The sequence below is a fragment of the Aquarana catesbeiana genome, linkage group LG04 (genome assembly GCF_042186555.1).
Source record: "Aquarana catesbeiana isolate 2022-GZ linkage group LG04, ASM4218655v1, whole genome shotgun sequence".
NCBI classification, from domain to species: domain Eukaryota; kingdom Metazoa; phylum Chordata; class Amphibia; order Anura; family Ranidae; genus Aquarana; species Aquarana catesbeiana.
The window spans coordinates 34341283-34366835 of NC_133327.1; the positions used below are offsets into that span (position 1 = coordinate 34341283).

A 25553-nucleotide genomic window follows, 5' to 3' on the forward strand; every position below is an offset into this window, starting at 1 on the left:
CTGCTGATGCTGAGTGCCAGGCTCCACCTCCATACTGACACAATCTTCCTCCTCCTCCTCTTCCTCCTCGTCCTCTTCCTGTGTGATCGGCGGGCACGCAGGAACACTGTCTGGATAAAGGGGGCCTTGAGAGCTAAGGAAGTCCTCCTCTTCCTGCCTCTGTTCTGCCTCAAGTGCCCTGTCCATTATTCCACGCAGCGTGTGCTCCAACAGGTGGACAAGGGGGACAGTGTCACTGATGCATGCACTGTCACTGCTCACCATCCTCGTGGCCTCCTCGAATGGTGACAGGACAGTGCATGCATCCCTGATCATGGCCCACTGGCGTGGGGAAAAAAAACCAAGCTCCCCTGACCCTGTCCTGGTGCCATAGTCGCACAGGTACTCATTTATGGCCCTCTGCTGCGTGTGCAGCCGCTGCAGCATGGCCAACGTTGAGTTCCACCTGGTGGGCATGTCACAGATTAGGCGGTTCTTGGGCAGGTTAAACTCCTTTTGGAGGTCCGTCAGCCGAGCACTGGCATTATATGACCGGCGGAAATGCACACAGACTTTCCTGGCCTGCCTCAGGACATCCTGTAAGCCCGGGTACCTGCCCAAGAACCGCTGCACCACCAAGTTAAGGACGTGAGCCAAACAGGGCACATGGGTCATTTGTCCCTGTCGGAGGGCAGAGACTGCAGCGCCCTGCACATGTGGAGCTTTGGGGTGTGATGCAGTCAATGTGCTGCCCTTAGGCTGGCCCCTGGAGGGCATCCTGCCTCGTTGGTGATGTGCTGCCGCCTCCTCCTCCTCCTCCTCCTCCTCCTCCTCCTCCTCCTCCTCTCTCCTATCAGGCACCCACGTTGAGTCAGTGACCTCCTCATCCCCTCCTCCTCCTCCTCCTCCTCCTCCTCCTCTCTCCTATCAGGCACCCACGTTGAGTCAGTGACCTCACATCCCCAAATAGAACACCTGTAATTTTCTTCAGGTAGCTTTATATACTGTAACCAGACAAGCCTGCCTGTCAGTAGGAAGATAACAGGAACGGATCTAGCTGTACACTGTGAGCAGGACGCACTGTACTAAATGTAAATAGTCTAGCTGCCTGACCGTGGTACTAATAGGATCAAATAGAACACCTGTAATTTTCTTCAGGTAGCTTTATATACTGTAACCAGACAAGCCTGCCTGTCAGTAGGAAGATAACAGGAACGGATCTAGCTGAACACTGTGAGCAGGACGCACTGTACTAAATGTAAATAGTCTAGCTGCCTGACCGTGGTACTAATAGGATCAAATAGAACACCTGTAATTTTCTTCAGGTAGCTTTATATACTGTAACCAGACAAGCCTGCCGGTCAGTAGGAATTTAACAGGAACGGATCTAGCTGAACACTGTGAGCAGGACGCACTGCATTAAATGTAAATAGTCTAGATAGAAGATAACAGGAACAGATCTAGCTAAACTGAATACAGTGTATATATATATATGCAACACCTGGGATGCATATATATACACAATACACTGTAAGTGCAGCTAACTGACTGACTGTTCTGCCTAATCTATCTAACTCAAATCAAATGACACTGTCTCTCTCTCTCTCTATCTCTCAGCACACCGGAACACACACTACACAGGGCCGCCGTGCAGGCGGCCTTATATAGTGTGGGGTGTGTACTAAATCCCCTGAGCCATAATTGGCCAAAGCCACCCTGGCTTTGGCCAATTACAGCTCTCTCTACTGACAGCGCTGTGATTGGCCAAGCATGCGGGTCATAGTGCATGCTTGGCCAATCATCAGCCAGCAATGCACTGCGATGCCGCAGTGAATTATGGGCCGTGACGCGCCACACGAATTTAGCGCGAACGGCCCATAACGTTCGCAATTCGGCGAACGATCGAACAGCCGATGTTCGAGTCGAACATGGGTTCGACTCGAACACGAAGCTCATCCCTAGTCACAGTATATTTGTCTTTGCATTTTACATTGGACTGTACCTGTGCTCCGTTCAAGCTGCTGTTGCCATGCCCCCCTCTCCCCATCATCACAAAATCTACACCCATCATCTTTCTAAACCACACACTGCACAGATGTACTGCATATGTTTTTGCCCTGAATGAACTTTAGGGGTGTGGGGGCCTTCTAAACTCTTATGCTTCCTCTCATAAGAAGCAGTAATCTCTTCTATGTCTTCTAATCTATGCTGGCATGGAGGGAGGAGGAAGTGGAACGAGGCCTTCATTACTAATCCTTCCCCTAGAAAAAACATGCCAGGATCATTTATAAGACACTCACCTCGATAGCACCATCCTTGAGAACGGCGAGCATCGCTCCTTCATTTTCACAGAACTTCTTGCTGGATGACCAGTCCAACTTTTCATTTGAATAGTAATAGCCAATGTTGTTATGCCAGACCCATTCAGGAAGTTTTTGACCTAATTGAAAAAAAAAAAAAAAAAAAAAAAATTCTACAATTGTATGGCCAACTTTAGAGTTTCTCTTCTACAACACAAGTTTAAGCACCAAAGGGAATCATTTCTCATATAATACCAATGCATGAAACCAGACACATTATTGCACTGGTCACACTGATCTACTAAGTGAATCTGTTTACCCTCAGTAGCAGAGTGCCAGTAATTTTAGTAATTCAGTAATTTTCGGTATCAGTAATTTCTATTTTCAAGCCTCGCGTTTTCTTTAGTCGAAGGTCCAACCCATGCTGTAACCCATAGGGGTGTGGCCCACTATCATTTACAGATCCCCCTCAGTGGGCTCTCAGACCGGCTGGACTAGTGGTTGTAGAGCAGCTTAGTGTAACGAGATCAGGGGAGAAGGGCCTTAGTCAGGGTGGTGACCAAGAACCGGTGGTCATTCTGCACTCCTGCGACCTGTTGTTAGCCAACATCAGAGAACCAGTCAAGGCCAGGGAAAGATCCTGACTTTAAAGTCGGGATCCACCCAGATACCTAGAACGGAATCTGGCTCAGACTCTCAGCGACCCACTGAGAGGCTGAGCCAGCTGTTACTGCCCCCTGCAAAGCCCAGTGCTGACCATCACCACTCTCTGCTCACAGCGGCAGGGAGGACTGAGTGATCAGCAGTCATGTGATCACTCAGTTCTCACCTCTAGAGAGAGAGGGGGATAGATGCTGCATCCACCAAAGTAGGATTGTGAACAAAAAATAAAATTCCATACTTAAAATCTGATCAAGCATTTTATCATGTTCAACCAGTCCTGCCAGTAAAATGTTTACCATACCATGTCTTGACAACAGCGAATCTGTCAGATGATGTCTAGTATGCTCTTGATGTGTTTTGTGCTGACAAGTATTGTAATGCATTTAAAACCACAAGCTTCCTCCTCTCCCGAAAACCATGTAGGAAACACATTGTAAATCTGCCGAGCTGGAGGTGTGCCTCTGTGCGTCTCTGTAAATCCAGGAAGTGAACAGGCAGCAGCTGCCCACCGTTAAAATGGATGTAGCCAGACTCATCGGAGGGAGATTTCTGCAGCATATTTGGCAAGTACAGAATCACAGTAATATATATATATATATATATATATATATATATATATATATATATATATATATATATATATATATATATATATATATATATATATATATATATATATATATATATATATATATATATATATATATATATATATATATATATAAAATAGTGGTGAGCAGTGCTGTGATTTCAGTGCCTCCGTGATGAATTTTGAATATTCATTTCTCTGCAGTGCCCACTGATACAGGGGTCAGTTAGGACATGTAAACCCCTTTACTGCTTGTTAAGAATTTGTAAAGAGTCTGTAAATACTTGACCGTTCATAGTCTTGGCATAAGGAGAGATTCACGGCCATCACAGGCTGTAAATGTTAAAAGAAAAGCTGCAGACTGAAAACTGATCAAATCCCCTGTGCAAAATAGTGACAAGCCTGAAAACATGACCTGTTGGGGCGCCTTGAGGACTGGAGTTGGGAAACGCTGTACTAGGCTATTTTCTCTCCAGGTTGAATGTTAATCTTTCAAGAAATTCACACAATTCCCCCATCAACAGACAGTGCCAACGGGGGAATCCCTCCTGCCAAGCAACTGTCTTCTCCCAGGGGAAACTGCTTCCCCTGCCCCCCCCTGGGTTGGAGGAAAGAAATTTGCACCATCTATGGCCTGCCTAACTCACTCCAATTTTGCTCCCATTCCCACTAAATTAGTATACACGCAGAAGAACACTGCTGAATATTGTGTGGCTGGATAGAAAAAAAGTTTCAAAAACATACCACAATGGATGCTGCCACGACCGATGAAAAAAGTAGTGAAAACTGCGACCAAAAAGATGACAATAATAATAATAGTCCACTTGTGTTTTTTCAGAAACTGGCAGACCTGCAGAGAAAAAAAATAAAATAAAAGTACATTTTTGTATTTTGGGTTCTGTTTATATACATACCAATCATTTGTAACGTTTCCCTCTTAAACAAAAATGGGCCTATATCCAGAGCTAGAACCATCTACTTCACCTTCTGCTCCAGCCAACACTTCTGCAGCTCTGGAAGTTGGAGATCCAGAAGAGGATGTAACAGAGGACTTTACTCCATTCGTTTATCATTTTTTCCTGGTTAAAGCGGAGTTCCACCCAAAAATGGAACTTCCGATTTAAGTGAAGGTGACGCCCTGACATGCCACATTTGGCATGTCATTTTTTTTGGGGGGGGGGGGGGGGGGGGGGGAGCGGATACCCTCTTTTTAGAGGCATCCAGCTCCCACTTCTTCCCAGGGCTCCAGAAGGAAGATCACCTCTCCCCCCCTCCCATCTTCTGGGACACGTCACAGGTCACCAAAGATTGCCAGGCCAATCACAGCACAGCTCACAAATGCGCAGTGCGTGCCTGGCTGTGCAGCCATAGCAGGGTGCCCACAGTCAAAATGCGGGCGCCGTGGGGCTTCATTCGCCCGCATCGCTGGACAGGCGAGTGTCTGATTATTAAAAGTCAGCAGCTACACTTTTTGTAGCTGCTGACTTTTATATGGGTGGAACTCCGCTTTAAGCCCTTAATAGCAACAGTCAATCATGCTATTCAGCGGGAGGAGCAAAGTGAAGTATCTAATTGGGGTGAGAGATGTTCCTCAACTCAAAGAAGTCTGGAGCCTTTCCTCTGATGGAAGATATTAGGGATCTCATTTTGGATGACTGAGGTGAATGTAGACATTAACCACTTGAGCCCGGGACCATTATGCTGCCTAAGGACCAGAGGTCTTTTTCCAATTTGGCACTGCGTTGCTTTAACTGCTAATTGTGCGGTCATGCAATGCTGTACCCAAACAAAATTTGCGTCCTTTTCTTCCCACAAATAGAGCTTTCTTTTGATGGTATTTGATCACCTCTGCGGTTTTTATTTTTTGCGCTATAAACGGAAAAAGACCGAAAATTTTGAAAAAAAAAAGATATTTTCTACTTTGTTATAAAAAAAATCCAATAAACTCAATTTTAGTCATACATTTAGGCCAAAATGTATTCGGCCACATGTCTTTGGTAAAAAAAAAAAAATGTCAATAAGTGTATATTTATTGGTTTGCGCAAAAGTTATAGCGTCTACAAACTAGGGTACATTTTCTGGAATTTACACAGCTTTTAGTTTATGACTGCCTATGTCATTTCTTGAGGTGCTAAAATGGCAGGGCAGTACAAAACCCCCCCAAATGACCCCATTTTGGAAAGTAGACACCCCAAGGAAATTGCTGAGAGGCATGTTGAACCCATTGAATATTTATTTTTTTTGTCCCAAGTGATTGAATAATAACTTAATGATATATTGCTCACACAGGCCATGGGCATATGTGGAATTGCACCCCAAAATACATTCAGCTGCTTCTCCTGAGTACGGGGATACCACATGTGTGGGACTTTTTGGGAGCCTAGCCACGTACGGGGCCCCGAAAAACAATCACCGCCTTCAGGATTTCTAAGGGCGTAAACTTTTGATTTCACGCCTCACTACCTATCAGTTTTGAAGGCCATAATATGCCCAGATGGTACAAAACCCCCCCAAATGACCCCATTTTGGAAAGTGGCACCCCAAGCTTTTTGCTGAGAGGTATAGTGAGTATTTTGCAGACCTCACTTTTTGTTACAAAGTTTTGAAAATTGAAAAAAGAAAAAAAAAATGTTTTTTCTTGTCTTTCTTGATTTTCAAAAACAAATGAGAGCTGAAAAATACTCACCATGCCTCTCAGCAAATAGCTTGGGGTGTCTACTTTCCAAAATGGGGTCATTTGGGGGGTTTTGTGCCACCTGGGCATTCCATGGCCTCCGAAACTGATAGGCAGCGAAGAGTGAAATCAAAAATTTACGCCCTTAGAAAGCTTGAAGGCGGTGCTTGGTTTTCGGGGTCCCATACACGGCTAGGCTCCCAAAAAGTCTCACATGTGGTATCCCCGTACTCAGGAGAAGCAGCAGAATGTATTTTGGGATGTATTTTCACATATTCCCATGGCATGTTTGAGCAATATACCATTTAGTGACAACTTTGCGCAAAAAAAAAAATAAAAAAATAATTTTTCTCTTTCCGGCAACTTGTGTCACAATATAAAATATTCCATGGGCTCGACATGACTCTCAGCAAATAGCTTGGGGTGTCTACTTTCCAAAATGGGGTCATTGGGGGGGGGGGTTTGAACTGTCCTGGCATTTTATGCACAACATTTAGAAGCTTATGTCACACATCACCCACTCTTCTAACCACTTGAAGACAAAGCCCTTTCTGACACTTTGTTTACATGAAAAAATTATTTTTTTTTGCAAGAAAATTACTTTGAACCCCCAAACATTATATATTTTTTTAAAGCAAATGCCCTACAGAATAAAATGGTGGGTGTTTCATTTTTTTTTTTCCACACAGTATTTGCGCAGCGATTTTTCAAACGCATTTTTTGGGGAAAAAAAAAAAAAAAAAAAACAAAACACACACTTTTTTAAATTTGAATGCACTAAAACACACTATATTGCCCAAATGTTTGATGAAATAAAAAAGATGATCTTAGGCCAAGTACATGGATACCAAACATGACATACTTTACAATTGCGCACAAACGTGCAGTTGCAACAAAATAAATACATTTTTAAAAGCCTTTAAAAGCCTTTACAGGTTACCACTTTAGATTTACAGAGGAGGTCTACTGCTAAAATTACTGCCCTCGATCTGACCTTCGCGGTGATACCTCACATGCATGGTGCAATTGCCGTTTACGTTTGACGACAGACCGCCGCTTGCGTTCGCCTTAGCGCAAGAGCAGGGGGCGACAGGGGTGCTTTTTTTTTTTTTTTTTTTCTTTGTTTTTTTTTGCTTGTTTATCTTATTTTTAAACTGTTCCTTTCATTTTTTTTTTTTGTAATCATTTTTATTGTTATCTCAGGGAATGTAAATATCCCCTATGACAGCAATAGGTAGTGACAGGTACTCTTTTTTTGAAAAAAATTGGGGTCTATTAGACCCTAGATCTCTCCTCTGTCCTCAAAGCATCTGACCACACCAAGATCGGTGTGATATGTGATAAAATGCTTTCCCAATTTCCCAATGGCGCTGTTTACATCCGGCGAAATCTAAGTCATGAAATGCTCGTAGCTTCCGGTTTCTTAGGCCATAGAGATGTTTGGAGCCACTCTGGTCTCTGATCAGCTCTATGGTCAGCTGGCTGAATCACCGGCTGCATTCTCAGGTTCCCTGTTGAGACAGGAGAGCCAGAGAAAAACACGGAAGACTGTGGGGAGGGGGGGCATTCCCTCCCACTGCTTGTAAAAGCAGTCTAGAGGCTAATTAGCCGCTAGGATTGCTTTTACATGAAAGCCGACCGCTGGCTAAAAAGAATGATACCAAGATGATACCTAAACCTGCAGGCATCATTCTGGTATAACCACTCAAAGTCGTGAATGGCGTACCTGAAGACAAAAAAATGGTTAACAATAAAACACAGTAAACGGTAAAGTATAAAAAATTCCATACCTGAAAAGCAAACATGATAAAACATAACAATAAAACATTGCAGAATAGAATACAGTAAAAAAGAGCAGAATAGAGAGAGAGAGAACAATGAAACAACAACTATTTTTTTTTTATTTTCTATATTTATTTATTTTTTTTTTTTTTTACACTTTTTTTGTAACCAACTTTTATAACGGTAACCGGTTCCAGGTTCGGGTCTCTCAAAATGCGATGGCATCTTGGGAGACCCTGTGAAAGTGTGCCTAGTCTGTGCAATGCTGTACCCTACGCTAATACTCAACTAGTGAATGGTAGCGTTCAAAACATTCACCAATGCAAAAACCAGGATTGTCAGGACAGGAGGGACAATAATAGCGGGTGTCACGCCTATATCCGCGCTTGCTGCAGACACGACATCTTTTTTGGGGGGGTTCGTTGGGTAGGGGTACTTGGGAGGACATAAAAATGCCTCTCATGCAGCCGACTGCATTTGGTTGGGGATGTGAATGGGGGAAATACGGGTGCTGCAAAAGTGGAGGGTTCCCCATTAGGATTGGCGAATGCAGCAGGAAGGGCATTATGGGCACGACGGGCCTGTGTTTGTCTTCTTCTTGGTGGCAGCGGGACACTACTTGTGCTTGCCACCTCACCAGCTTGAACTGCACTTATGGGACTCGCCACGTCACCAAGTGTTACTGCAGTGCTGGTTTGACTACGACCGGGGTGTACTAGGCCGCTGGCGCTTGCCAGTTCACCAAAACGCTACCAAAAAAAACTGTTAGCGATCGCAGGGATCAGGCCTGACTCTGCGAACGCTGCAGTTATGCGTTTAGTGTTTTGTAAGTGACAGTGATCGATCGATACTGCACTTGGGTGGGTTGGGCTGGGCGGAGGGGCAAAACGCAGGTGCTAGCAGGTATCTGGGCTGATCCCGCTAACACTGCGTTTTTGGGAACCCTAAACTGCTGGGGACGCTAGTATAGATCTGATCGGATCAGATATTGATGCGTTCAGATACTAAACCACTAAGGGAGGCGTATGCTGCGTGCGTGGGTGTTAGCGGTACTGGCGCTAATCTGACGCTGCCTGGGGCGATGCATATCAACGCCGGGCGATCAGGGGGCTAAACCTTTATTCGGTAATAAACAGCGGGTGCCCTGACACTATAAAAAATAAACAAACTAACCAGCATCACCCGTAACAGTTATACAGTGATCAGTGGTGAAAGGGTTAACTAGGGGGCAATCAAGGGGTTAAAACCTTTATTCGGTAGTATATGGGGGTCCCTGTCGCTATAAAACGCTGACGGCGAACCTAAATATTTACGTCCCTAACTAGCGTCACTAGTGACACTAATACAGCGATCAGAAAAATGATCGCTTAGCGACACGGGGTGATTAAGGGGTTAAAACTTTATTGGGGGGGTTAGGGGGGTACCCTAGACTTACAGGGGGCTAATATTAACTGCCCTACCACAGTAACTGTCACAAACTGACACCATGCAGTAATCAGAAAAAAAAAAAAAAAAAAAAAACTGCTTGGTGTCAGTGTGACGGGGGGGGGGGGGGGGGGGGGAGAGGGGTGATTGGGGGCCCGGCATGTTCTACTGAATGTGTGTGTGCACTCACATTGATGTCTTCTCTCCTCGGCCGGAACGGAAAATACTGAGCCGAGGAGAGATGACATAATTTCCTTTGCTGCTGTTTAGCATACAGCAGCAAAGGAATGTTCTGATTGGCCGGCGGTGATCGTGGGGGGGGGGGCCACGAATGGATGGCCTCCCCCTCACCTCTGATCGCCGGGGGACAAAAGAGGACCGCCTCGGGCACCGTGGGGGGGGGGGGGGGGGGGGTCTGATCGGACCCCCCATCCCGCGGGAGGCAGATCACGTATATCTACGCGATTCTGCCTGCCCGTGCTGCCTTGCCGACGTATATCGGCCTGAGGCGGTCCTTAAGTGGTTAATGCACATCCAACAAAAACAATTCAGTACAGTCTGAAAGGTTTCTTTGCACTAACATACAAATTTTCATGACAAGCTTCTGGGGTGTATCCCCCACAACTCCCAGCATTTTGAGATGGGCATGAGGGACACTTACTAGCAAATGTACGTGGGCATAGGACACTCCCCTGCCATGCTCCTTAAAGGGGACATAACCAAAAAAAAAAAAAAAAACCAAGTTAGACTTACCGGTAACTTGTTTTCCAGAAGTCTTTCAGGACAGCACCTGAGAGATAGCGACTCCACCCACCGGAAACAGGAAACACCTTCTTCCTCCAAACTTTAAAGGGAGGCGCCTCCCTACCATACCTCAGTTGTAGTAGAGAAGACCTCCGGCCCCGGCTGGAACACATAAACACATACGTTAGTCACAGTATAGTATATACAATACAATAGGGCGGGATGTTGCTGTCCTGAAAGACTTCTGGAAAACAAGTTACCGGTAAGTCTAACTTGGTTTTTGCCAAGGCGTCTTTCAGGACAGCACCTGAGAGGATAACAGAGACTTACCCCCTTAGGGCGGGACAACAGCTTGCAGGACCTTTCTGCCAAACGCCTGATCATTAGCAGATGTGAGGTCCAGCCTGTAATGTTTCACGAATGTGTGAAAACTCGACCAAGTTGGCGCCTTGCAGATTTGTTCAGGGGTGGCACCAGCCCTCTCTGCCCAAGTGGCCGCTAATGCTCTTGTTGAGTGTGCAGAAATTCCTGCTGGAGGAGACACACCTGCATGCGAATAAGCCTCTGAAATGGCTAGCTTCAGCCACCTTGCTAAAGAGATTTTAGAAGCCTGGCAACCTTTCCTGTTGCCTGAAAATAGCACAAACAGAGAATCTGAACGTCTAAAGAGCTTTGTCCTTTCCAAGTAACATAACAAAACTCTTCTAACATCCAACATGTGAAAACAAGTCTCCTTCTCCCCTACTGGGTTGGGGCAGAAGGTCGGAAGTACAATGTTCTGAACACGATTTTGTACTGAAGCTACCTTTGGTAAGAATTTCTGATCTGTTCTAAGTATAACCCTATCTGGGAAGATAGATAAATAGGGTTCCTTAACTGATAAAGCATTAAGCTCACTGATCCTGCGTGCAGAGACCATGGCAATCAGAAACACAGACTTAAAAGTGAGATATCTGAGTGGCGCTTCTTCCAAAGGGACTCCTTGTTAGAGCCTGGAGGACTATCGACAGATCCCATTTGGGAAACAACTTAAGTGGTGCTGGTCTGGATCTCGTAAGGGATCTGAAAAATCTGGTTACCAACGGATCTGAGGCCACAGATCTTTCTAGGAACACTGCTAGCGCAGCCACCTGTACCTTCAGGGTACTAACTGCTAGTCCCTTGTCAGCACCAACCTGTAAAAATTCCAGAATGGTAACAAGACTCCCTGGGTCCTGGTCAGATGAATTACACCATGTATTGTAAACCTTCCAGACCTTGGAATAGATATTTCTAGTCACCCTTTTACTACTGGATAATAGCGTTGAGATTAACCGGTTGGAAAAACCTTTGCTCCTTAAGAGCTGCTCTTCAGATACCAGGCTGTGAGCGCCAAAGTGGCTACCTCTGGGTGATTTACTGGTCCCTGAAATAGTAAATCGTGCCTGAGGGGCAGATGCCAATAAGGCCTGACCGCCATTTTCAGAACGGTTGAAAACCAAGCCCTTCTTGGCCAAAAAGGCGTGATTAGGACAACCGGTACCGTTTCCCTTTGAATTTTTCTTAATACTAAGGGAATTAACTGGAATGGGGGGAAAGCGTAGCAGAGATGGAATCTCCATGGATACGCCAAGGCATCTGTTCCTAGTGACCCGTCGTGATTGCTTAGGGAAAAAAATTGCAGGACCAAGGCATTCTCCTTTGAGGCGAACAGGTCCACCTCTGGCAGCCCCCACTTCTCGACAATCATGGCGAAAACCTCTGGGTTCAGCGACCATTCTGCTTCCCGAATGGGGTTTCTGCTCAGGAAATCCGCTACCCCGTTCAGGGATCCCCTTAGATGGACTGCTGATAAAGACAGCAAGTGTCCTTCTGCCCAACGGAGAATGCTCATGGCTAGTACTTGCAGCGATTTGCTCCTTGTACCTCCCTGCCTGTTTATGTAAGCCACGGCCGTGGCATTGTCTGTTAGTATTTGAACATGGTGGGCCCGAAGCCCCTGAGCAAATGACTTCAGAGCCAAGTCGATCGCCTTGAGCTCTCTCCAGTTTGAGGACTTGGTCGCCTCTTTCCTGGACCAGTTTCCCTGAGTGAAACCCTTTTCTAGGTGGGCTCCCCAACCCCAGGAACTGGCATCGGTTGTCAGCCTTTTTTCGGTTGGAAAGGCCCAGACTAACCCCTCCGATAGGATATCCTGCCTTTTCCACCACCATAGTGACCTCTTCACTTGGGTTGGAACTCTTACCTGAGTCTAGGGATTCCAAATTGTGATCCCAAGATCTCAGAAGAAAAGCCTGCAGATGTCTGAAGTGTAGTCTTGCCCACTGAACAGCTGGCATTGACGAAGTCAGAACACCCAGGGCTGACATGACCAATCTTACCGTCAGCTGCTGGTTGGTCTGCAAAAAAGACACTGTATCCTGGATTTTTCCTTTCTTCTCTGAAGGAAGAAAAATTTTTTGGCTTACCGAATTTATTATATACCCTAGAAACCGAATCTCCTGAGATGGTTCCAGGGAAGATTTTTGGAGATTTAGGATCCAACCTAGAGACTCCAGATGGCTGCATGCTCTGCTTAAATTGCTCCTCAATTCCTCTCTTGAGGGGGCGAAAAATAGCAGATCGTCTAAGTAAGGAATTACTGCGATTCCCTGAAGACGCAGCGGAGCTAGGGCCTCTGCCATTACTTTGGTAAAAATTTGGGGTGCGGATGATAGCCCGAAGGGTAGGGCTCTGAATTGCAGATGCTGAATTCTGCCTTCCAACCTTACCGCCAACCTGAGAAACCTCTGGGACTGGGATGAGATTGGAATATGCAGGTATGCATCCTTTAGATCCACTGACGCCATGAAACAACCTGGAGTCAGAAGATTTCTGGCGGTGAAAATTGAGTCCATCTTGAACCTTCTGTATTTGATGGCTCTGTTTAGTGGCTTTAAATTTAGAATTAAACTAAATCTTCCTGTTGGTTTTTTTACCAGGAAGACATGTGAATAGAAGCCCTCGTGCCATTCCTCTGGTGGCACTGGGATTACTACACCCTGTTGCATCAGTTCCTACAGAGAGGATTTCATGGCCAGGGCCCTTATTGAATCTCGAGGAGCATTTGTTACCAGAAACCTTCTTGGGGGGCTTCTGGAAAACTCGAGAGTATAACCCTGCGAGAGAGTGGTCAGAATAAACCGATTTGTAGTTATCACTGACCACTGCGGAAGAAACTCTCGTAATCTTCCGCCGACCCACAGAGATGAGTCATTGCGAGTTTTCGGCCTGTGAAGGAGGACGGAAGAGAATTCCGCCTTTGCCCTTCGCCTTTTGCGCGGACCAATTTTTTCTCCTGCCCTGAAACTTATTTTCCTGCTGTTGCTGTTGAGTTTTTTGAGGTCGAAAAAGACGTTTTGGGGTCTGCTTTTTCTTTTTGACCGGAAAGGACTTCTTATCGGCAGTTCTGTCTAGGATATTATCTAGATCAGGGCCAAAAAGAAGGTCACCTGAAAAGGGAATACCACAAAGTTTACTCTTTGAAGCTGTATCACCTGGCCAGGTTTTTAGCCATAAAGCTCTTCTCGCAGCATTTGCTAAAGCTGCAGACCTAGCTGACATTTTGATAGCTTCAGCCGAAGCATCAGCAATATAAGCAACCGCAGAAATCAGGGTATGAAAGGAATCTAAGATCTCCTGCTTGGGGGAATCTGCCACTATATGAGATCTAAGTTGGTTCACCCAGTATTCCAGATTCCTGGATACACAGGTTGTGGCCATTGCTGGTTTTAAATTGCTCATGATTGATTGCCATGATCTCTTGAGCAAAAGATCCATGCGTTTGTCCATTGGATCCCTTAGAACACCCATGTCTTCAAAAGACAGGTCTGTGGATCTTGAGACCTGTGAAAAGGCCGCATCCAACCTGGGCACCTTATTCCACACCGCAGAAGGGTCCTCCTCAAAAGGGAAGCGCCTTTTGTGGGCTCTGGAAAAAAAGGGCTTTTTCTCTGGATCTTGCCATTCTTTAGTAATGGCGTCAGAAATGACCGAATGAACCGGAAATGTTCGCCCCTTAGGCTCATTTAACCCTGCATACATGCGGTCATGAAGAGATAACTCCTTTTCCTCACTTAAGCCAAGTGTAACATGGATAGCCTTAAGGAGTCCGTCTACCTCCTCTAGGGAAAGCTTAAATTTGGAAGGAGCCACCTCCACTTCCTCACCCTCCTCCTCCGAATCTTTAACGGAAGGAGTAGGGGACTGCTCTTCCCTGATAGAGGGGCCTTCAGGTAAAGCTTCTACCATGGGGAAAGAAATAGAACCCTGGGAAGCCTCAGAAGTGAATGGCTGACTAGCAGCTGGATTAACTAAAGAGTCACGAAAAGTCTGAATCGTGGCGTATAGTTCCTTCTTTACAGAGGCAACCAGATCATCACAAACCGAAGCTGATTCCTCCTTAACTAAAGAAGTGATGCATGTACTGCATAAGACTTTTTTCCAATTTTCTCCCATTTTGGCCCTGCAAGAAGGACATCTCTTTTTTGGGTCAGAGCTTTTAGCCTGTGAGAGAAAAAACAAAAAAGGGAAAAAACCAGGGGACCTTTTAGTGAGACCCGGTCTCAGCTACACAAGAATCACCCACAGGTGCACTAAGAAGAAACCAGTCAGCCTCTAGTGCCCAGACAGGCCCCTTGCCACTAGGAGGTAAGAAAAAAGAAAAAATAGACCAAACCCAGGAAAAGGAAGAAAGGCAGACTTAAACTGCTGCTCCTACCTGAGCTTTACTGGCGCCTGTGCCTGTCCCCACCGCTGCAGACGCTGAGTCCTCCATCTCTGGTATGCAGCTCCTCACTTGTGGCTTCATATGCCGCTTCCGGACTCCCATAGTGCATCTGCACCGGACCGGAAGCGGAAGTAGGCGCCAGTACCTGTCCTCCCTCCTCCCCCCTTGCATCCACGCCGGAAATGACGCTTCTGCTGACCCAGTGACCCGCCTTGTCACTTCCGCCGCGCCTGCCGGCCAAAAAACATGGTGGCGGCGCACGCGCACCGCCGCTCCTACGACCGAGCGGATCACCGGGTCTACGGCTCTCACCGAGCACCAGGAGGGGAAGAGGAGCCCGATTGCTACCGCTGCAAAGGCTTGGGTAGGCCGGGAGGACAGTGGGTCTCCTAAAGGAGGAAAAAAAGAAAAAGGAAGCCCTGTCTCCCAGGAGCATCTGAGAGACCTTGACTCCCCTTCAAAAAGATGTTCCCTCCGGGCCGGAGGAAACACAAAAACTGAGGTATGGTAGGGAGGCGCCTCCCTTTAAAGTTTGGAGGAAGAAGGTGTTTCCTGTTTCCGGTGGGTGGAGTCACTATCTCTCAGGTGCTGTCCTGAAAGACGCCTTGGGAAAAAAGGGTTAATTAAATCCACAAGTGCTTTTTTTTTAACCACCAATATTCCTTTATATTGGCTTTTAAAATCGACAAATGCAGCAATTTAGAATTTGGATGGAGTTTAGCACTGGCAAACACTTTTTGAAAGACAGAGGGACATTTCTCCAAATCAGGGACAGTCCCTCGAAATCAGGGACAGTTGGGAACTATGCCCACCCCCCTTCCAGGTCAAAGCAGTACAGACATATTTTTAGTGGAGCGGAATGTGGCGCAAGACAGCAAAAACCACACACCCAACCACAAACACATTGAGAGCAAAAATGTTTATGCTGCATTTCCTTTGTGATTAGGTTGGGTAACAATTTCTTCATGTGACGTTGTGTGATGGACTTGTGTACAGATGATAGGAAAATCTGACAACTGATCGTTGTCCGCGGAAAATTTACTAGCCTGCCATCCAACATTTGTTGGCGGAAAGTTGGACAACAATTGTCTGAAGGAGCATACTAACAGTTGGATTTTAGGCCAACAGTCTGTCACACAATCCCCTGCTGAAAATCCGATCGTGTGTACGAGGCTTTAGACAGCATGCTCTTATGTCTAATGAATCTCCCTATCAGGCAAGCACCAGGATTCACTTACAGTCCCAGGTTGTGGATGCTTATCGACTGTGTCTTGTATCATATCATCTTCACTGTCCTCATTGGTTGAAACTTTTAGACAGACCTAGAAGAGATAAAATGTGTCAGCAAAAAAAATTACAGCAATTCTATAAAATACAGACAATAAACAGAAGCTAGCAAAAGTTTGTGGAATGAACACTGAATTTGTGAAAAGCTTCACAGGGGCAGCCAGTAAAGCACTATATGTCTTGTTTTACCCCTGATGACTACTCTACGCCCTGTATTCTGTACAATACATACTTCAATTGATGACTATTCTGTACCCATGGTTGTAAATTGCATACTGTATTCCCAATGACTGCACTTGTACCCAATGTTGTATATTATCCCTGATCCCTGCACTCCAGATGCCATGTTGTACAACACATGGACAATGTTCATTGTCTCAACAGTTGTTGGTTACTATGTAGTGCCCAACTCCTGCTGCTGTCGCTCAAATCCTATGAGGAGGGAGCAGGGGTGGGTTGTGTGCGTCTATAGACACACACTCCCTGCATTGGGAGTTTTGTACAAGTGATACCATAGGCAACAGCAGTGGGTGCCGGTGCTCACATCCCCCCCCAGCCAACTAACAACATAACCCGACCAACCCTCCCCCCCCTTGGTGCTTGCTGCTCCCCCCCACCCCATTGCTTGCTCGGTCGATCTCCCGTCACCCACCAGTCCCGCTACCCCCCCCCCCCCAGTCCTGGTGGCCGCTTCGTCTCCCGGCCAATCAGGTCTCAGGACCTGCTTCCTAATTGGCCGAGAGGAGAAACAGGAAGACATTAGCGAATATTAATTTGCAAATGTCACAACTGGGTGCAGTGCTCTGTGTCCCAAGCCCACCCTTTTTGTAGCCAATGAGAGCCTCTGGCTCTAATCATGCGCTTAAAAAAAAAATCCATTGGGGGGGGGGGCGGCGCCCCTAATGGATGGGCCACCACTGGGCCTGCTATGGGAGTACTCACTAGGAGTGGAGAGCGCTGTCACCAACAGCCCAGGATCAGCTGTCAGATGCAGCTTCTGTGTAGAGGAAGGGCAGCTGACAACCAGGACTGCTGATAGAAAATCGCGGGGCCCCATACAGACTAAAAATACAATAAAATTATCAGACACAAATACAACATAACTCACAGAATTCCTGTTAAATCTAAAAGATAAAACTGAGTTAATAAATAAAAATGAAGATGAGATTAGAGGTCGACCGATATATCGGCCGGCCGATATATCGGCCGATATTTGGTGTTTTTTACTTAATCGGCATCGGCCGATTGTGCTGATAAAAAAGCCGATATAGCTTCAGCGCGACTTGCAAAAGACTTCTGTAATAGAAGTCAGTGTAAGGGTCGGTTCACACTGGGGCGACTTGGGATCCGACTTGTACGCCCTCAAGTCGCCCCAAGTCGCTTTGTATTTAGATTAACATGGTAGGCAATGGGAGCGTCTTAATTGACACTACTGAAGTCGCTCCGACTTCAGAAAAGGTTCCTGTACTACTTCTATCCGACTTGTAGGCGACTTGTACCCATTCAACTCAATGTAAGTCGCCTGCAAGTCGGATCTCTCTGTAAAGTCAAGCGACTTTGCAGAGAAAACCCCTCCCTCCCCCTCTCCCTGCCAGAGAGGTGATTGGCCACAGGCAAAGTCGCCTGTCATGGAGGCGACTTCAAGTCGCCTCGTAATTTGCCGAAGTCGCGCTGAAGTCGCACTAAAGTCGCGCTAAAGTCGCGCTGAAGCCGCGTTGAAGTCGCGGTACAAAGTCGCGCTAAAGTCGTGTTGCCCATGTGTGAACCGACCCTTAGTTGTCTGTGTGAAGCGACTTCTCCCCCTCTCTGGGCAGCCTGCCAAATCTGATAAAAAGAACCTGAAGGATACAATGTTTACACTTCTGAATGAACTAAATTCCGTGTGTAGAAGTTCTCAGTTTAACCATTTAAAGACTAAATCTTTTCTGACATTTGTTGCTTACAAGTAAAAATCCAGTATTTTCTGCTAGAAAATCACTTGGAACCCCCAAACATTATATATATATATATATATATATATATATATATATATATATATATATATATATATATATATATATATATATATATATATATATATATATATATATATATATATATATATATATATATATATATATATATATATATATATATATATATATATATATTTTTAGCAGAGACCCTAGGGAATAAAATAGCGGTTGTTGCAATATTTTATGTCACACGGTATTAGCGCAGCGGTCTTTCAAATGTAATTAAAAAAAAAAAATACACTAATAAATTAAAAAAAAAAAAACTAAGCAGTAAAGTTAGCCCATTTTTTTTCATCCAGAAGTTTTTATTACCTGTTTTTGTGTATTTAATATTTAAGAGAGGTTTTTTTTATATTTTTTTTATGTAAATTCTACATACAAGTGAACTGATTGGAGGTTTGTTTTGTTTAATAAATGTTTAAATGTAAAAAAATTTCCGTATCACTGAAGGTTGCTTTCACACTGGAGCGGGCATGCATTGACGGTAAAAGACTGCTAGTTTTAGCGGCTCTTTACCGTCATTTTAGCGGCGCTATTCGGCTGCTAGCAGGTCGCTTATAACCCAGCTAGCGGCCGAGGAAGGGGTTAAATGCACCCCTGAAGCGCTGCTGCCGAAACACTTTGCAGGCGATTCGACAGCGGTGCACATTCATTTCAATGGGCAGGAGTGGTGGTATACACCGCTCCAAAGATGCTGCTTGCAGGACTTTTTTTAATATCCTGCCAGCACATCGCCTCAGTGTGAAAGCACTTGGGCTTTCACACTGAGACTGCAGGGGAGCCGTTTGACAGGCACTTTACAGGTGCTATTTTTAGCCCAAAAGCGCCTGAAAAACGCCCCATTGTGAAAGGGGTCTAACTGTTAGATTTTATGAGATGAAGGTAAAAAAAAAAAAATCGGCCTAATATATCGGCTCAAAAAAATCGGCATCACATATCGGCCATCGGCCACCGCGATTTGTAAATATCGGCATCGGCCAGAGAAAAACCCATATCGGTCGACCTCTAGATGAGATGATAAAAATATACAGGCTGGGCAGTCCCTCTGTCAGAGAAAAAGAGGGAGAGAAACAAAGTTAGAGATAACAAACTCAGCAGCAGAGCCAACATTAGTTATTTTTATTTATTTATTTCAGGTACTTATATAGCGCCATCAATTTACACAGCGCTTTACATATTCATTGTACATTCACATCAGTCTCTACCCTCAAGGAGCTTACAATCTAAGGTCCCTAACTCACATTCATACATACTAGGGACAATTTAGACAGGATCCAATTAACCTACCAGCATGTCTTTGGAGTGTTTTAGAGCCAGCGCTGGGAGGGGCGCTCCGCACAGGGAGGGTAATTAGTGAGGGAAGACTGTCTCTTTCTCAGCAGATAAAAGCTGGCAGCAGGGAGAGGGGGAGAGACAAGCTTTCAGCTGCTGGAGGAAGAGAGACACAATTGTCAGCCATTACTAATCCTCCTCCTTGTGTCGGCCCCCCCCGTGTGCTCAGGCCCCTTACAAGAGGACCGGTGGTCCCCCCCTAACAGGTGCCCCATGGTAAGCCTATGGGCGACATCCCTCAAGCATTTCCAGCCATTGTTGGGGGATCTCCCCTTTACACAGAAGCCCCGCCTCTGGGGACAGGACCAGAGCAGTTTAAGAACATGTAGGCAGGGTGGATATAAATCAATAATTTATATTTTTAAAAAATCTGTAGGAGGGAACTTCTGGTTCTAAGTAGAGGTCGACCGATATATCGGCCGGCCGATATATCGGCCGATATTTGGCGTTATTTACTTAATCGGCATCGGCCGATTGTGCTGATAAAAAAGGCCGATTGTAACTTCAGCCGTGACTTGCAAATGACTTCTGTAATAGAAGTTAATGCAAGTTGCCTTAAGTTATCTGTGAAGTTTTCTTCTCTCCTCCTCTGGGCAGCCTGCCAAATCTGATAAGATGATACATTTGTATCTTTCAGGTTCTTTTTATCAATAGACTGAACTCCGTGGAGAAGTTTTCAGTTTAACCATTTAAAGACTAAATCTTTTCTGACACTTGTTGCTTACAAGTAAAAATCCTGTATTTTCTGCTAGAAAATCACTTAGAACCCCCAAACATTATATATATTTTTTTAGCAGAGACCCTAGGGAATAAAATGGTGGTTGTTGCAATATTTTATGTCACACGGTATTTGCGCAGCGGTCTTTCAAACGCAATTTAAAAAAAAAAAAATACAGTAATGAATTAAAAAAAAAACCTAAGCAGTAAAGTAAGCCCATTTTTTTTCGTCCAAAAGTTTTGATTACCTGTTTTTGTGTATTTAATATTTAAGATAGTTTTTTTTTTTTTTTTTTTTTCGTTTTCTAAATTATACATACAAGTGAACTGATTGGAGGTTTGTTTTGTTTAATGTTTAAATGAAAAAAAATTTCTGTATTACTTAAGGTTGCTTTCACACTGGAGCGGGCATGCGTTGATGGTAAAACGCTGCTAGTTTTAGCGGCGCTTTACCGTCATTTTAGAGGCGCTATTCGGCTGCTAGCGGGGCGCTTATAACCCAGCTAGCGGTCGAGGAAGGGGTTTAAATGCGCCCCTGAAGCGCCGCTGCCAAAACGCTTTGCAGGCGCTTCGGCAGCGGTGCACATTCATTTCAATGGGCAGGAGTGGTGGAGGAGCGGTATTGCACCGCTCCAAAGATGCCGTTTGCAGGACTTTTTTTTACATCCTGCCAGCGCATCGCCTCAGTGTGAAAGCACTCGGGATATCACACTGAGACTGCAGGGGAGCCGTTTTACAGGCACTTTACAGGCGCTATTTTTAGCCCAAAAGCACCTGAAAAACGCCCCAGTGTGAAAGGGGTCTAACTGTTAGATTTTATGAGATGAAGGGAAAAAAGAAAAAAAAAAATCGGCCAAATATATCGGCCCAAAAAAATCGGCATCACATATCGGCCATCGGCCACCGCGATTTCTAAATATCGGCATCGGCATCGGCCAGAGAAAAACCCATATCGGTCGACCTCTAGTTCTAAGCCCCGGTATATCCAATCCAGGAGCCCGGGGCTTAGAAATCCTCTCTCCTTCCTCGAGTCTTCTCCATAGCTGACAGGATGGCTATGCGGCTGCTGATTGGTCGGCACCACCCATGTGATGGCGCTGACCAATTAGAATACTCCAAACGTCCCTCCTGACGGGGGGCATTTTGGACATTCAGCAGTAAGGTTTTACAAGCCCCAGGCTCCTGGCACAGATATACGTGGATAGCGGCGGCCCAGGTCAGCGTGACCGGGGGGGGGGGGCGGGGAATAAATTCTCCTGCTCCTAATGATCGCAGCGATACCACATATGTGTATATTGTTTGAATCCACAGTACAGCCCAGAAATAATAGTGGGCAATGTGCTTTCTTATATCCTACGTAAAACACTGACATTGATACTAATATAAAAATACTGACCCTGACCCAAACACTAACCCTGGTACTGATCTAGATCAAGCGGCAGATGCACTAACAGATTTAACAGACCAAACTGAAGCCAAATTCCAGCTCACACTTCATAATCAGTTACAACAAACATAGTTTTGTTTCTTTTGGGATAAATGTTTTACATCAAAAATAAAAGCTCATCATTGTGAGCACCCCTGTCAGTGATAAATGGTTTGTCTCAATCTTGTAAAAGAACCTATGCAGCCACCACATCTAATTGGTAAGCTGGTAATAAATTACATTTTTGTTTTGAGTTTAATACCATTTGAAAACCCAGCACATGTGGATGTACATATACCACAACTAATGCTTTTCTTTTGGGGCCCTAGTAGGAAAAGTACAGCCAAATCTCACCGACAGTCACCAGCACTCTGCTCATGGAGCTCTGAGAACTGAGCGATCGGCGGTGTTTGATCGCTCGGTTCTCAGTGTTAGAGCTGCGAGGGACAGATGCAGCATCTACCTAGGCAAGTATGAATCTTAAAAAAAAAATTCTATACTTCTCTTATAAATCTCTTGCAGCTATCAGTGGGCAGTAATACCCCAGCAAATGTGACAAGTTCAAGTGAATGGGGCCCCACTTCAACTGTCCCACACTGTGTGCAATGCGCTTGGTTGTGGCATAGCCGTGTGGGCTTTTAGGGGTTACAGCAGATGATGATCAGCAACACCCTTCGCCACCCGTCAAAAAATCTTGAAAAAGTGATCCAGTATGGATGACTCATTGAGGGTGAATGGTGGTGTATTGTATTGCAAACTTTAATTACAGTAAATCTTCTCCACTGCTCCAGGCTACCCATGTTATCTAGCCAGCACTCCTGTGTGATTTGCATACTTTACAAACATATTTTAAGAGCCTGGGAGTATGTGCAGGTGTATAATTATTAGTTATACACACACATCCATCTTTGTCAGCATGAAGACACTCTGGGGAAACAGGACACCCAGAGTTTCATCTTGCTTCATTGCTGTACAAAGTTCATCCATCCATATCATCCCTCCATCCCAGGCCATACATTCATGCCATCCTATTCATCCCATCTTATCCCTGCATGTCATCCCTCCAAACATCCTATCCATCTCATGATTCAATCCCTCCATCCTATCTCTCCATACCATCCCAGGATTCCATGCATCCCATGCATGTATGCCATCTCTTTATCCCATGCTGCCCCTAGATCCCATCAATCCATGCCATCCTATCCATCCATCTCGTCTCTCTATTCAATCCCATCAATTCATCTCATCTCTCCATATCATTCCTTCATTCCACCCCTCTATCCCATCCAATCTATCCCTCAATCCCATCTATGCCATCCCACCCCTCAATCACATCCAATCTATCCCTCAATCCCATCTATGCCATCCCACCCCTCGATCCCATCCAATCCATGACATCCCTTAATCCCATCCATGCAATCCCACCCCTCTATCCCATCCAATCCATGGAATCCCTCAATCCCCATCCATGCCATCCCATCCATGGAATCCCTCAATCCCATCCATGCCATCCCATCCAATCCATGGCATCCCTCAATCCCATCCATGCCATCCCACCCCTCTATCCCACGCAATCCATGCCATCCCTCAAATCTCTCCATACCATGCCATCCCATGCGTGTATGCCATCTCTCCATCCCATCCTATCAATGCCTGCCATCCTATGCCCCCCTAGAGCCGGTCAATCCATGGCATCCCATCCATTCATCTCATCACTCCATTCTATCCCATCCATATCATCTCTTCATTCTATCCATCCCACCCCTCTATCCCATCCAATCCATCCCTCAATGCCATCCCCGCCTCTATCCCATCCAATCCATCCCTCAATGCCATCCCCGCCTCTATCCCATCCAATTCATCCCTCAATCCCGTCCCCGCCTCTATCCCATCGAATCCATCCCTCAATCCCGTCCCTGCCTCTATCCCATCCAATCCATCCCTCAATGCCGTCCCCGCCTCTATCCCATCCAATTCATCCCTCAATCCCATCCCTGCCTCTATCCCATCCATCCCTCAATCCCATCCCCGCCTATATCCCATCCAATCCATCCCTCAATCCCATCCAATCCATCCCTCAATCCCATCCAATCCATCCCTCAATCCCATCCAATCCATCCCTCAATCCCATCCCCACCTCTATCCCATCCAATCCATCCCTCAATCCCATCCCCGCCTCTATCCCATCCAATCCATCCTTCAATCTATCCCTGCCTCTATCCCATCCAATCCATCCCATCCCTGCCTCTATCCCATCCAATCCATCCCTCAATCCATCTCTGCCTCTATCCCATCCAATCCATCCGTCAATCCCATCCCCACCTCTATCCCATCCAATCCATCCCTCAATCCCATCCCTGCCTCTATCCCATCCAATCCATCCCTCAATCCAATCCAATCCATCCCCGCCTCTATCCCATCCAATCCATCCCTCAATCCCATCCCTGCCTCTATCCCATCCAATCCATCCCTCAATCCAATCCAATCCATCCCTCAATCCATCCCCGCCTCTATCCCATCCAATCCATCCCTCAATCCCATCCCTGCCTCTATCCCATCCAATCCATCCCTCAATCCCATCCCCGCCTCTATCCCATCCAATCCATCCCTCAATCCCATCCCCGCCTCTATCCCATCCAATCCATCCCTCAATCCCATCCCCGCCTCTATCCCATCCAATCCATCCCTCAATCCTTCCCCGCCTCTATCCCATCCAATCCATCCCTCAATCCCATCCCTGCCTCTATCCCATCCAATCAATGCCATCCTTCCATTCCATTATCTCCTGTCCTGCCATACATGTCATCTGTCCATCCAAGCATGCCATCCTATCCATATATGCCATCACTCCATCCCATCCATTCATACATGCTTTCCCTATACCCATCTATCCGATGCCATCCAATCGTCCCATCTCTGTATACCATCCATGCCATATCATCCCTCCATCGGAAAACATATTGATTTCCATCTGATCAGATCATCTGCCAGTATATAAAGTCCCGTCCGATCCTGATAAGACGAGGTATAAGGGCCTCCCAGTGGTGAGGATAAAGTTCCTGCGGAACGTTCCAGTGACTTCACCGTTCCACATTCCGGGTGACCGGAGAGAGAGGAGCCCCGCCTGTCCCTCACTCCAGGTACTAAATCTCAGGCTGCCCGTGAATGGGAAGAGTCAGCCAACCCGGCACTCACCGTCCGTGCGGAGCCCCGCTCTGTTCTCACATCCCCCGTCCGTCCTCGGGGTGACATTCTTGTATTTCAGGCTCTCATCGACACCTGTATATATGGGGAGCCAGCCAGCCCCTCCTCTTTGCCGTGTGAGCCCCGCCCTCATGTCAGGTCGCCCAATCTGAGGCGATGGTGTAGTTCTGACGTCATGGATGCACTGTGAGGAGGAGAAGGGTGGCTCAGCTTTTATCACATGCTGAAGTTTGGGTCAGATCTACTGAAATATCAATCAGAGGGTCAAAACTTCCCAGTGAGGTATTTAATCAAATAGAATTTTGTTCAAATCCTATAGAGAAGAAGTAGTGAAATCCCTGAGTAAACCCCCCTATAGTCTGCCTCATCAGATGTATATTATACTGTATCCAATAAAGTATAACCAGACAGAAGGTTGATTGCAATACCCTAAAGGGGATATCTATATAGGGATTAATAGATGTGCTATCTAAAGAGAAAGATCCCCATGAGGGGGAAGTAAAAATAAAATAAAAAACGTGATGTTTAAATTAGAATCCCGTGAATGAACACAAAATATGCTAAAACGTGATTTCAGCAGACGTATATATCCGCTACAAACAAGTATCATATAAAATACGTGTGTTATATTGGTATATGGAAACATAAAAAATATAGAAATTGTGAAAA

At 45.7% G+C, this 25553-nt stretch overlaps 1 protein-coding gene across 3 annotated transcripts in view; it reads right to left on the reverse strand.

Moving 5' to 3' along the window:
• LOC141139147 (C-type lectin domain family 2 member B-like) overlaps window positions 1-25013 on the reverse strand; it is a 64174-nt gene extending 39161 nt beyond the window's left edge. For all 3 annotated transcript variants that reach the window (XM_073624991.1, XM_073624989.1, XM_073624990.1), the window contains exons 1-4: window positions 24876-25013; window positions 16142-16225; window positions 4276-4381; window positions 2280-2419 (exon numbers count right to left, since the gene is read on the reverse strand). In XM_073624991.1, the coding sequence (XP_073481092.1) occupies window positions 2280-2419; window positions 4276-4381; window positions 16142-16225; window positions 24876-24932 (387 nt within the window). In that variant the 5' untranslated portion in view covers window positions 24933-25013. The remainder of the gene's footprint in view (window positions 1-2279; window positions 2420-4275; window positions 4382-16141; window positions 16226-24875) is intronic.
• Window positions 25014-25553: the final 540 nt, after the last annotated feature.